Source organism: Ctenopharyngodon idella, chromosome 17, assembly GCF_019924925.1.
Source record: "Ctenopharyngodon idella isolate HZGC_01 chromosome 17, HZGC01, whole genome shotgun sequence".
NCBI classification, from domain to species: domain Eukaryota; kingdom Metazoa; phylum Chordata; class Actinopteri; order Cypriniformes; family Xenocyprididae; genus Ctenopharyngodon; species Ctenopharyngodon idella.
The window spans coordinates 18979348-18992421 of record NC_067236.1 but is presented as its reverse complement, the minus strand read 5'-3'; the positions used below and the strand labels follow the sequence as shown (position 1 = coordinate 18992421).

At 35.0% G+C, this 13074-nt stretch overlaps 1 protein-coding gene across 3 annotated transcripts in view; it reads left to right on the top strand.

Moving 5' to 3' along the window:
* The window catches only part of LOC127498444 (cysteine-rich motor neuron 1 protein-like), a 62071-nt gene that overhangs the window by 27052 nt on the left and 21945 nt on the right, over positions 1 to 13074 (top strand). For all 3 annotated transcript variants that reach the window (XM_051867771.1, XM_051867770.1, XM_051867769.1), the window contains exons 3-4: positions 60 to 221; positions 11541 to 11780. In XM_051867771.1, the coding sequence (XP_051723731.1) occupies positions 60 to 221; positions 11541 to 11780 (402 nt within the window). The remainder of the gene's footprint in view (positions 1 to 59; positions 222 to 11540; positions 11781 to 13074) is intronic.

The following is a 13074-nucleotide window of genomic DNA, read 5'->3' as shown; positions in this document are numbered from 1 at the left end:
AATCACGGTCTATTAATCATCCGTAGCCTGTGTTTGACCTGAAACTCTCTGTCTCTCAGGGTCTCGCCGTCACGAACACAGACACAAGTTTGTGGGCCCCGCGAACCCGGCGTGTGTGTTTTCTGGCTGTAATCTGACGGCCGACGGCTGTGTTTGTTCGTCCCAGAGCTGCTATGATCACTTCACGTACGTCAACCGCAGCCAGTGCCAGCGAGCAGCAGGTAACACAACATTTCCAGTGCATTAACACTGAACAGGACATTTGAGACAGGATGTGTGTGTATGTGCGATAGTTTTAGGATTTTTGCACCTATTATGCTATTTTAAAGGCTCCTAGTTTTGTTTTGGAGGTTTACAATGGGTTTACACTCATCCAAGGTCAAAAAACACTTTATTTGTCTCATAACATCCACTGCAGCATCAGCTCTTTTCTCACAGTGTCTGAAACTCTTCGATCAAAGATTCGGTCTCTCTAAACCCCGCCTTTTTGAGATTCTGCTCTGCTCTGATTGGTCAGATGGTGATACGAAAAGTAACGATGGTGTCGGTTTTACCGTATCAATCTCATCAAAGTGGATTTGCTTTGGCAGCAGAAAACAGCGTCTTCTCGACATGAACAACACGAACCAAACTCTTCCAGTCTCAGATACAACTACAGTGATTGAGGGCGGGGACAAAGTAGACGCTGTTCACTGGCAGCCAATGGGCGGACATTATGCATATTAGTTACAAACCTACACATGTTCAGCAGGAAGTGAGACTGAATTACTGACGATTTGTTTCAGGCAGTTCAGAATCGCTTCTTTCTTTTAGGAGACAAAAATTTAGTTTATCTTCAATCTTTGATTCACAAACAGCTTTATTACAAACTGCATGAACGGTAATAGTGGCACGTTAAGATGTAAAATGGATAATTCTGACTGAAAACCATTGTCATTTTGTTGATGCAGGTTGTGCATTAAAGAAGCCAACAGTCAGACTAATGAACTGGATTACCTGCTGGAAGATGATTATTATTATTAGTTCCAGATGGCAGACGTTTGATCACATTTAGTGTGGGAAAAACTGGATCAAATATGTTAAATGTGTTAATCAGACCTGTGTGTACTACACTCTTATTGGTAGCTGAAAGCATCATCAGATTAGACTGAATATTTAATAAACAAACAAGCAAGTAGAGGCAGAAGATGTGAATTTGTGAATGATGGATCTTTAAAGTTGTCATGAAAGGGAAGTTGTGCTCGTCATTTCTTCCCTATTGTGCCGTGTGGAACTGCTTCTCAAACAAGAACAAATGTAGGGCGGGGCTTGATTTTGTCCGTGGAGAATTGATTGGATGGTTGTGGTTTGCTATTGGTGGATCTCACGTGAGTGACAGGTTGCCCCGCCCTCATCATCAGAGAAGAGAAGAGATGCTGCAAGAGGGAGGAGAAGATATTCTGATTCAAGATTATGAGGAACATGAATTTAACACAATAATGATGTGCACCGTTAAATCATTTAGAATAAACTGCAATATTCCATAAAAAAATAAGAAGAATTGTCCATTTTGATTTTATGGTGACTAAATTCTGAGCAGTCTGTGAAGTTTTGTGCAGATTTCTGCATGCATCGCTTTAGTGTGGGAACAATTAATACTGTAAATAATCATTTTATAGAAGCTGTAAGCCACAGTGATTTTTTTATTTGATGCTAATTTTTACCATGGTAAAATCTCTATAATGCACTATAAACATAATCTCTCTAATAATACATAACAGACATACACTATTGTTCAAACGTTTGGGGTCAATAAGATTTTTTAAAACGAAATTACTTATGTTGTTCAGCACATGCGCATTAAATTGATCAAAAGTGACAGTAAACACATTTATAATGTTACAAAAGATTCTATTTCAAATAAATGCTGTTCTTTTGAACTTTTGATTCATCAAATAATCCTGAAAAATAAAAAAAAGTATGACCGTTTCCACAGAAATCTGTTTTCAACATTGATAATAATCATAAATATTTCTTGAGCAGCAAATCATCATATTTGAATGATTTCTGAAGGATCATGTGACACTGAAGACTGGAGTAATGATGCTGAAAATTCAGATTTGATCACAGGAATAAATTACACTTTACTATATATTCACATAGAAAACAGATATTTTACATTATAATAATATTTCACAATTTTTACTGTAGTTATTTTAAATTGTAATATTTCACAATTTTACTATAGTTATTTTAAAGTGTAATATAATTGTAATAATATTTCGCAATTTTTACTGTAGTTATTTTAAAGTGTAATATAATTGTAATAATATTTCGCAATTTTTACTGTAGTTATTTTAAATTGTAATATTTCACAATTTTTACTGTAGTTATTTTAAATTGTAATATAATTGTAATAATATTTCACAATTTTTACTGTAGTTATTTTAAATTGTAATATTTCACAATTTTTACTGTAGTTATTTTAAAGTGTAATATAATTGTAATAATATTTCATAATTTTTACTGTAGTTATTTTAAATTGTAATATTTCACAATTTTTACTGTAGTTATTTTAAATTGTAATATTTCACAATTTTTACTGTAGTTATTTTAAATTGTAAAAATATTTCATAATTTTTACTGTAGTTATTTTAAATTGTAAAAAATATTTCAAATCTTTTACTCGTTATTTTAAATGGTAATATTTTACCATTTGTACTGTATTTTTGTTCTAATAAATGCAGCCTTGTTGAGCATTAAAAAATCATTTACACATTCATTCATTATTCCGAATCAAAACTCTGAATAGCATTTCTGAAGTTTCATGTCTCGGTCGCTCCACTCAGATGTTTTAATAATCATTTCTCATGTCAATCAGCAGTATATCGTTCCTGATTCAGTGTTTATAACTTCAGTCCAGTATCATTTAATGCATGTTGAGTTTATTTAACAGCGTCTCTTGTTTAGATAATGAGCTTTACTTCAGCACTGTAGTTTTATTCTCTCAACACCTAATTATTCTCCTGGTTTATTATAATAGTAATCAAAGTGAAGCTGTTGACATGAACCTGGAAAGAATTTGTAATAATAGATGTTGCAATGCATCACATGATCCGTTTCTCTGAATGAAGAGCGATTGGCCTGTTATTCTCAGAGTCTGTAAAAGGCTTGATGTTGTTTAGTTTCAGGGTACAGTCTCAGTGGAGTAATCACTTCATACTGTAACTGTCAAACCCGAGACGGACCTGCGAATCTGTCCAGCGATGCAGTAAACAAGATTTCTTGGTTCTGCCTTTCCTTTTGTTCAGCGACGGCCCTTCCAGCATCCAAACACTGAGCGCTGCTTGTGTGCGATTACTCAAGCGCACATCTGTTGATCATTAGCTTGTTTGCACGACTGTTCGAGTGGGATGTGAGTGTCTGTTTGTTATCAACGCTTCAGTGTGGAGCTTATATAACAGACTCGTCCCTGAAAACCAGGTTTCCGCCACATGCGGCGCACAAATGATCAGGTATCTGTTAGTCTCTTGATGAATCGCACATCTATTAAAGAGGCTATTACTGTATCTGTACATGGAGGTGTAAAGATTTATTTAATGTATGTGTGTGCGTATGTACACTACCGTTCAAAAGTTTGAGGTCGGTACGATTGTATAATTTTTGTAAAGAAGTCTCTTCTGCTCACCAAGGCTGCATTTATTTGATCAAAAATACAGTAAAAATTAAGAAATATAGTAAAGTGTAATTTATTCCTGTGATCAAAGCTGAATTTTCAGCATCATTACTCTTTAATCTTTACTGCCACTTTTGATCAATTTAATGCATTCTTGCTGAATAAAAGTATCAATTTAAATGATTTCAAATAAATTTTGCATACCCAAAACGTTTGAGTGTATCACGTTTTCCACAAAAATATGAAGCAGCATGACTGTTTTCAACGTTAATAATAATCATAAATGTTTCTTGATCATCAAATCATCATATCAGAATGATTTCTAAAGGATCATGTGACACTGAAGACTGGAGTAATGATGCCTTTGATCACAGGAATAAATTATACTTTACTATATATTCACATTAAAAGCAGCTGATTTACACTGGAATAATATTTCACAATTTTTACTGTATTTTTGATAACATAAATGTAGTCTTGGTGAGCAGAAGAGACTTCTTTCAACAACATTATAAAATTGTACCAAACCCAAACCTTTGAACGGTAGTGTATTTTAATTTTATGTTACTTTTAGTTTTTTTTTTTTTTTTTTTACTTTAAAAAAAAAAAAGTTTTATTTATTTGTTTGTTTGTTTTTTTATTTTTTTATTTTTATTTTATTTTATTCTTTTATTTTTATTTATTTTATTTTTTTTTAGATTGTTACAAAACAGATATACAGCATCTTGAGAGCAAGAGTTTGTGTGGCGTTTAGTCAGACAGTGAATGATCGTTTGCAATACCTGCTAATATGGGTTGAAATATAAAAGCACAAGTGTTGCTGAAACCCTTCTGATGTTCATGGCGGGTGAGTTTTGGCCTCGCTTCTGCTTATGAAGTCATTTAAACTAGTGCCATTGACAGCATCATAGTGCCGGTTCATATGAAACGTCTTCATTAGTTCTGCTCGCTCAGCGTGTCTTTGTGTCGAGACTCTTCAGAGCGTCGGTGTCTGAGCAGACGACACATAAACACAGACCTGAAGGACAGACTGTTGCTCTGAGTGTGTGTGTGTGTGTGTTTACTAAGCTATAGTTTGGTGCAAATTTGACCCCAGAAATGAGCTAAATTTGACACAACCTTACTGAGACATTTCGGGACGTCCTCTATTAGAAAAGCGATTCATAGGAAAAATTTAATCCAAATCGAAGTATAATGAATCCATCGTTATATGGCTTAGTGCAATTATCAAAGGCTGATTTAATTAATAAATATATGCGCTGCATGTTTCAGGGTGAAGCACTGTGTTCATTTATACATGATTTCAGCGGCTTGTCTTGCAGTAAACACTGCTCCACATGAACTCAAGCGCTGTGAGTTTGGGTCGCTTATAATGTGCATTTAAAAAAACACAACCAGCAGAATAAAAGTTTGATGGTTTATTGTTTGAAATCAAGACAGTCATAAATATTATAATTGTAATTGTACAATTGTATTGAAAAAACACTGATGAACATTATCATATTGTCATATTGATATATAATCGCAACATTTCTGACCAAATTGTGCAGCCCTACAAATAACCACAGAGCTTTTTTTCACATATGTGAGTATTTACTGGGAAAAACCTCCGTTTGAAGATTCACAAATTCAAAAGTAAATCATTGAATGGTCAGAGAGTGAATGTGGAAGACGGGCACCTCAGACACAGACAGGCTTATCATGTTAAGATATTCTCTGTTCAAAAACACCACATGTTTATATTTTCATAGCAGAAACTGTGCGTTGTCATTGGATCAAGTCAAGAACACGATGTGAAACTGACCTGCGTGTGCTGCTGACGCTACCGGAGGCTTCTGTTTGATCTTAAAGTGATCATTCACCCGCAAATGATGTTTCTCAAGCTGTTTCAAACCTGTATGACTTTCTTTCTTCTGTGGAACGCAATAGAAAACATACAGTGGAAGTCACTGGGGTCCAATGTTGTTTGGTTCTCAACGCTCTTCAAAATATCTTCTTTTATGTTCCACAGAAGAAAGAAAGTCGTAGAAGTTTGTTTGAAGCACCTAAAGGGGTGTGGTGATGACATGAAAAATATAAGATGGGTTTGTTGTTCTTTCGTGAAACTTTTGCGTTCTTCTGCATTTGCTCGCAAAATCTTCTGCATTAAGTATAATAGGTTGCGAATGGCATTTCATGTTTTGTCACTTTCAGACTCATAATCGGGTGTTTTCAGTGTCTCAGAGCGACTCATTCTGAAGTAAATCCTGCTCCACATCTCTAAAAGTGATGCGCAACTGACAAAATAACTCCGCAAAATAAAAGTTTGATGGTTTAACACTTGAAAATGAAGAAATTAAGCCACACATATTAGTATTGTAATTTTACAGTACTGTAAAATAAAATTATTATTGTTTATTATTATTATTGTTATTGTATTATTGTTATTATTAAATACGCAATTTTACAGTGAAATATTACAATGGTAATATTTCTTACTTTAATATTTTTATTTAGAAATAATAATAATAATACTAAATTAATAAATACATAATAGTAATGATGATGATGATGAAAATAATAATAATAATAATAATTATTATTATTATTATTATTATTATTATAGAATCAATCACAAAATGTTTGGCTAAATTGTTATTATAATAACAGCTGAAGTTGTTGTTGTTGTTGTTATTATTATTATTATTATTATTAAATAAATTTTACAGTGAAATATTACATTAGTTAATATTATAATATTTTAATTTATTAAAAAAAAAAAATCATAATAAAAATAAATTAATACATAATATTAATGATAATGATGATGATAATAATAATAATTTTTTTTATAGTTATTTTGATATATAATCACAACATTTTTGACAACTGTTATTATTACAATAGTAATATTTCAGATTTTTAAAAAAATATTTTATTTAGTAAAAATAATAATCATTAATGATAATATTAATAATAATTATTATTATTATTTTACAGTCAAATTGATATATAATCACAATATTTTTGGCCGTGTTATTATTATAACAACACATCAGAGGTACAGTAGGTTGTGAAGGCCATCTCATGTTTTGTCAATCTTTCACTCCAGTGTTTTGCTGAAGTCACGGCCGGCACTGCAGCGAGAAGCTCGTCTCATTGTGTCTCTTCACGTGAACTAAACTGAAAATCAATGTTAAACCAGAGGACTTACCCCAAAAAAAGCCACACAGGGGCGGCTGGACTGAGACGGCTTTGTTCTGCACTGACTAGCATCCAAAGTCAGACTCTGAACAGAGTGCACATTGTGCGCTTTTTCCATGAGTAAACCCTGCTTGTCAACACAGCCTCCTCTGCCTGCAAGCGGCGCGCTACGGAGGAAGACTGCCGCCCTTGTGCCCTCCGCGCAAAGAAAAACACGTTTACAAAGAGCCGCTTCACTTTCATGAAAGAGCGTCTGAGATCTCAGATATATGCATTGTTTACAAAGGGCCTTTCTGCGCTTATAAAACCAATTTCCGCTTACCCTGGAGGCTTCATGTGTGTGTGTGTGTGTTTGCTGCCCAGACGTGATGTTAGTGTTGCTAGGCACTTCATACTATTACACCATTCTGCCCGTGACACATTTGAGCCATTTTCAGGACTGAATATATCAAGCACCTTAAATGAAGCCTTTGTGCTTTTGTGTGCCGAACGCGAGAGACGCCATTGTGTCGCCGACGACTAGCTAATTATCCCGGACGAGCCCCCAAACAGAAGGTAAATAATGGCATATGCATTAGCTGCTGAATTTGTCCATGACCTATTGTGTTCGTTCAGCTCACGCTCATAATTGTTGAACATCAGGCTTGGAGACGGACGCCGTGAATCACATTTGAATGACAATATGAGCTCTGATTGCTTTGACCTCTGATGCTCATTACTGAATCAGTCTGCAGACATATAAACATGCACATAATGGTGCGCATGAAAACGTTACATAATGTCATTAATGGAGTTTGCAGATGCCAAAATATAAAAGCAGATAAATATGAGCGCACTTTGAGACATTGTTCTCTTCTGAAACTCTAGAAACACGTGTGAGTCTTTTTCTTGGGAGAAACATCTGAGAAGATTTAGACTCTCTGAATATTGTTGTTGAGAAACATGGCGCTCACGATAACGGCTGAGACACTCTGAATTAATTTCTGTCCTTCTGAGAACATGATAGCATCTGAAAAACCATAGTATTACCATGGTACCATTAGAAAAACATGGTAATACTTTGATATTTATCATAATAGTCAAGTCAGCTGAATCTATAATATTACTGAATATTAACTAATAATAATATTATGGTAATAATATTGATACTGTATTATTGCTATATTCATATACCATGGTAAATATATTTTACTTCATTAAATGCTTTATGGCAATGTTCCAGAGTTATTATCGTTAATTAAAACAAAAACTATTAAAAACACTTCTGTTAGAGAAATTGAGAGTCGCGATTATTTTGTTTAAAATAGAGATCACGATTCTTACGGTTCTGAACAGACAACAATGACTCACTCGTAAAGACTTCACTTGTTTCATTACTGGATGAATCAGCATTTTTGAACAAATCTTTTGAATGAATGATTCAATGACTCACTCATGAAGACTTCACTTGCTTCATTAATGGATGAATCAACATTTTTGAATGAATCTCTTGAATGAATGATTCAATGACTCACTCATAAAGACTTCATTTGCTTCATTAATGGATGAATCAGTGTTTTTGAATGAATATCTTGAATGAATGATTCAATGACTCACTCATAAAGATTTCACTTGTTTCATTACTGGATGAATCAGCGTTTTTGAATGAATCTCTTGAATGAATGATTCAAAGACTCACTCATAAAGACTTCACTTGCTTCATTGCTGGATGAATCAGTATTTTTGAATGAATCTTTTGAATGAATGATTCAAAGACTCACTCATGAAGACTTCACTTGCTTCATTGCTGGATGAATCAGTATTTTTGAATGAATCTCTTGAACAAATGATTCAAAGACTCACTCATAAAGACTTCTCTTGCTTCATTACTGGATGAATCAGTGTTTTTGAACAAAAAGATCACAATCTTTTAATGATTAATCGTGCATATTTAGATTCTTTTAATTGAAATAAAGATGAAATCAAATAAAATGTAAATATTAGTTGAAGAACTTGCCTTGGCAATGAACTGAAATAAGTTAAAGCTGAAGCACTACATTTATTAACTAAAACTAACTAAAGCTAAAACTAAAATAAAGATAAATTAAACCTAAACAGCACTATTTTAAAATAAACAAAAAGTGAATAAAATGACAGAAGCACATAAGGAAATTACTAAAAATTAAACTAAAACTAACATGAAACTAAAAATATAAAAATAAAAGGTAATTCAAAATAACACTGCAGTGTCCTAGAAACCATGATATTACCATAGTACTCATGTAGGTGTTTTAATGAATTCATTCAGCCACAGGACAGAGATGAATTCAGCGGTTCTGCCGTTAACGTGAGCGTCATTTTCCTCTGTGACAATATTCAGAGAGGAAGTTGATCAATGTGAGCTCTGTGTGGAGCGGAGCTAAAGTAAACACTACGGTACAGATATGTATTTATTCAGCAGTTTCTGGGGCTCAATCGCAGCCGTCACGTTTCCTACCCAAATATGAGCCGCGCACACACTGACTCTATTCTGTGCCTGTTTTGGTGGTTTAAACAACCTAATTTGCTGTCAATTAACCATCTTTATGATCCAGAAACCTATTGGGGACCGGCCCTGTTGTGTGTGCACCAGTATAGTAGGACTGCCGTCTTGTTCTAGTTATGTGAGATTATCCAGGATTGAAACGGAGAGATCTGAGCTCAGTCAGACGCTGCTGGATAAAGCAGCTCTTCTTACAGCACATCCTCGGCCAGCATCAGGTTGCACGAGGGTCTGATGGGGACCGGGGCCCCACAGCTGAAGCCAGGGAACACATCAGTAAAGCCACTGACTTCTGGAAGATACCGCTGTGCAAATCATGTTATGCAATTTTATTCTGTTTTATTTTCTTTCCCAGCCTGCATTGGACAGAGGATTCTGAATTATGCAACTAGTTTGTAAACAGTTATATTTTTTTACTAGGGCTGTCAAATTAATGTGTTCATTTAATTAATTAGTTACAGGAAAAATAACGCTTTAAAATTAACGCACCTGCCCCGCCCCAGACCTACGTAGTTCATCTTACATTTCATACAGTTTTGTCTCATATTTATATTATACTGTATAATATAGTTAATCAATATCACGAGTGTTGTTTTTGTCCTGAATAGCACGAGTGCAAATGTGATATTGATTTACAACAGTTCAATAAATAAGAAGTTAAAATTGTGTTGTTTTAGACAAAATATTGTCTGTTTTTGTTAAGGCATAGTAGATCGATTGTGCGACTCTGATCAACACACAGTTGTGTTTCGTTTCTGAATGAATCAGCCTTTGAGGGAATCAATCGGGTGAATCAATGATTCAATGACTCATACATAAAGAGAACCATTTACTTCATTACTGAATGAATCAGTTTGAACGAATCAAATGAATGACTCATTTAGATATTTACCGCCACCTACTCGCAGTTTTAGTTTCTTATTTAGAGTATCATTTCATTAAAAAAATTATTTCATACTCTATATTAAAAAAAACATTAAAACTATAGTTCACCCAAAAATTAAAATTCTGTCATCATTTACTCATCCTAAAAGCCTAAAAGGTTATGTGCAATAAATTCTATTTTGAATCAAATATAATATTTCTTTCTAAAGCTACTTTTTGTAATATCTATTTGATGCTTTTTTCATTTAACACAATTATCGTTTGGGGTAATTTCTCAGTCAAATTTGATGTGTGATTAATTAGATTAAAATTTTTAATCACTTGTTGGTATTGTAATTTTACTCTTGTTTTTTATTTTTTATTTTACGCTATTATGTATACAATATATTTCTTGTTTTGTTTTATATTTTATTTATACATTTCAACTTATATGTCTGGAACTGAGCTTCTTTAATATTAGTAGGTACTGTAGTGCATTCTAGAGTTTTGAAGCATGAACAGAAAATCTCCTGTTATCCATAGTGCGAAGACGAGACGCTCATATTGCTCATATTCATCATTTATCTTTAGTGGTGTCCTCTTTCTTTAATAAGGACTGTTAAATATAAATCAACTATGCAGCATTTCCCTCATTAGCAAAGTGAGAGATTTGTGCAGCTGTCATTGCATTTGTCAGATAAGTGTGTTTGTTCTCCTCTCTGTCTGCTCTTCTAATGCCACTCACTCAGTATGTTTCATTTCCACTAAAACCTGAAGTAAACAATGTTTAAATGCCTGTAACAGCAGCTCTGTTAGTGCTACTGCTCCTGTAATAGCAGCACGGCGAAGAAACCAAATCTCCCACTTTTCTTTTCCTGAATGGCGTCCAAAATACACCCTGGAGAATCCCAGCTTCTCCACAGCAGTATCAGAGCATCATATTCCCAACCGCACGGAATGAGGGAATTAAGATACACAATGCAGTCAATGAGGAGAGTGTTCATGGAGGACACGGCCTGGGAGAGACTCAATGATGCTGATGAATGAATGAACCAATGAATGAATTGTGTGTGTGTGTGAGCAGAAGAGACTTTTTCGCATACTATATAGTAGGGTAGTATTTGATTTTGATGTTTACAGCTTTCCGTGGAGACGAGTGTTCTGGGTTCAGGAAGCTGTAAACTGTCAGTGAGTGAAAGCTGATGACAGGACGAACATCTGCCAAACCTGCAACACGAGCGTCCTTCCTCTCGCTGAACAGTATGTTCAGATGTGTGACCGTTACACTATATCTGACCTGTGTGTGTTTGTTCTCAGATGCTCTGAAGTGTGCTGGAATCACGTGCCCATCGCTGCCCATCCCCGACTGCCCGTCTGATTCAGTCCTGACCCGCAGCTACACGCCTCCTGCCGGATGTTGCCCGACGGCACCTGCTCAGTGCACGTGTTCCCGCTGCCCGCCTCCTCCGGACTGCAGTGACGGGCACAGAGCAGTGCTGGTTAAAGAGGGCACCGGAGCGCCGGGAAACTGCTGCCACAAGTTCACATGCCAAAGAGGTAAAGAGCTGTTTGTACTGAGTGTTTGGAGACAATTTTTGTTGCAGTGACAGCCCAAAACCTCCATATATTAACGCTGAAATCAACTTCATTCCATGTTACTCTTAATTTAATCAATGTTTAAAGCAAGTATTCATGCTAACCAGCTGCAACCATCAACAGTGATTTAGTCCGTCTCTGTGTTCTTGCTGTGATTTACGGAGCCCTTAATGAGACATAGTGATGGGGGGAAATGCAAAAGTTTTATGAGAACACATGAGAATTGAAATATAATAAATATTCTTGGAGGAAAAATTGTATTTCAATGCTCGTGTTCTTTCGTAAAACCCAAGAAACTTTACATTTGTTAAATAAAGTAAATCAACTGTTAAAGTAAATCGCTCCCAAAAATGTAGCATTTTGCTACGTAACTTGGCGTTTCTAAACTTTGTGTGCTTGCAAAACTTTTGCATTCCCTCAAGAAATTTTGCATTCACTCGCAAAACTCTCTGTGTTTGCAGTTACTTTTGCACTTCCCAAAGAAACTTTTGAGAAAACTTTAAGTTAAACTTTACATTACCTTGCAAAATGTTTCCATTCTCGCCCAAAACTTTTGCATTTGCTCGTAAAACTTTTGCGTTTCCCAGAGGAACTTTGCGTTTGCTCGCAAAATTTTACGTTAGTTAGCTAAACTTTTGCATTCTCTCCCAAAACTTTTGTGTTCCCCCCAGAAATGTTTTGTTCTTTCACAAAACTTCTGCGTTCCCTCAAGAAACTTTTGCGTTTGCTCACAAAGCTGTTTCCTTGCAAAACATTTGCGTTCCCCCAGGAAACTTTGCGTTGACTCGCAAAACTGTTACATTAGTTTGCAAAACATTTGCATTTTCTCTCAAAACGTTTGCATTCTCCTCAGAAACTTTGTGTTCACTCTTAAAACTTTTAAGTTTCCCAGATAAACTTTGTGTTCATTTGCGAAACTTACCTTAGCTTGCAAAACTTTTGCATTTTCTTCCAAAATGTTTGTGCTCCCCTGAGAAACTTTGCGTTTACTCGGAAACTTTTACGTTTCCTAGAGAAACTTTGCATTCGCTCGCAAAACTTTGTTCACTCGCAAAACTTTTGCATTCCCTCAAGAAACTTTGTGTTCACTCGCAAAACTTTTACGTTTCCCAGATAAACTTTGCGTTCGTCTGCAAAATTTTTAAGTTTCCCAGAGAAACTTTGCATTTGTTCACAAAACTTTTACGCTTCCCCGAGAAACTTAGTTCATTAGCAAAACTTTTACGTTTCCCAGAGAAACGCTGTATTCGTTCAC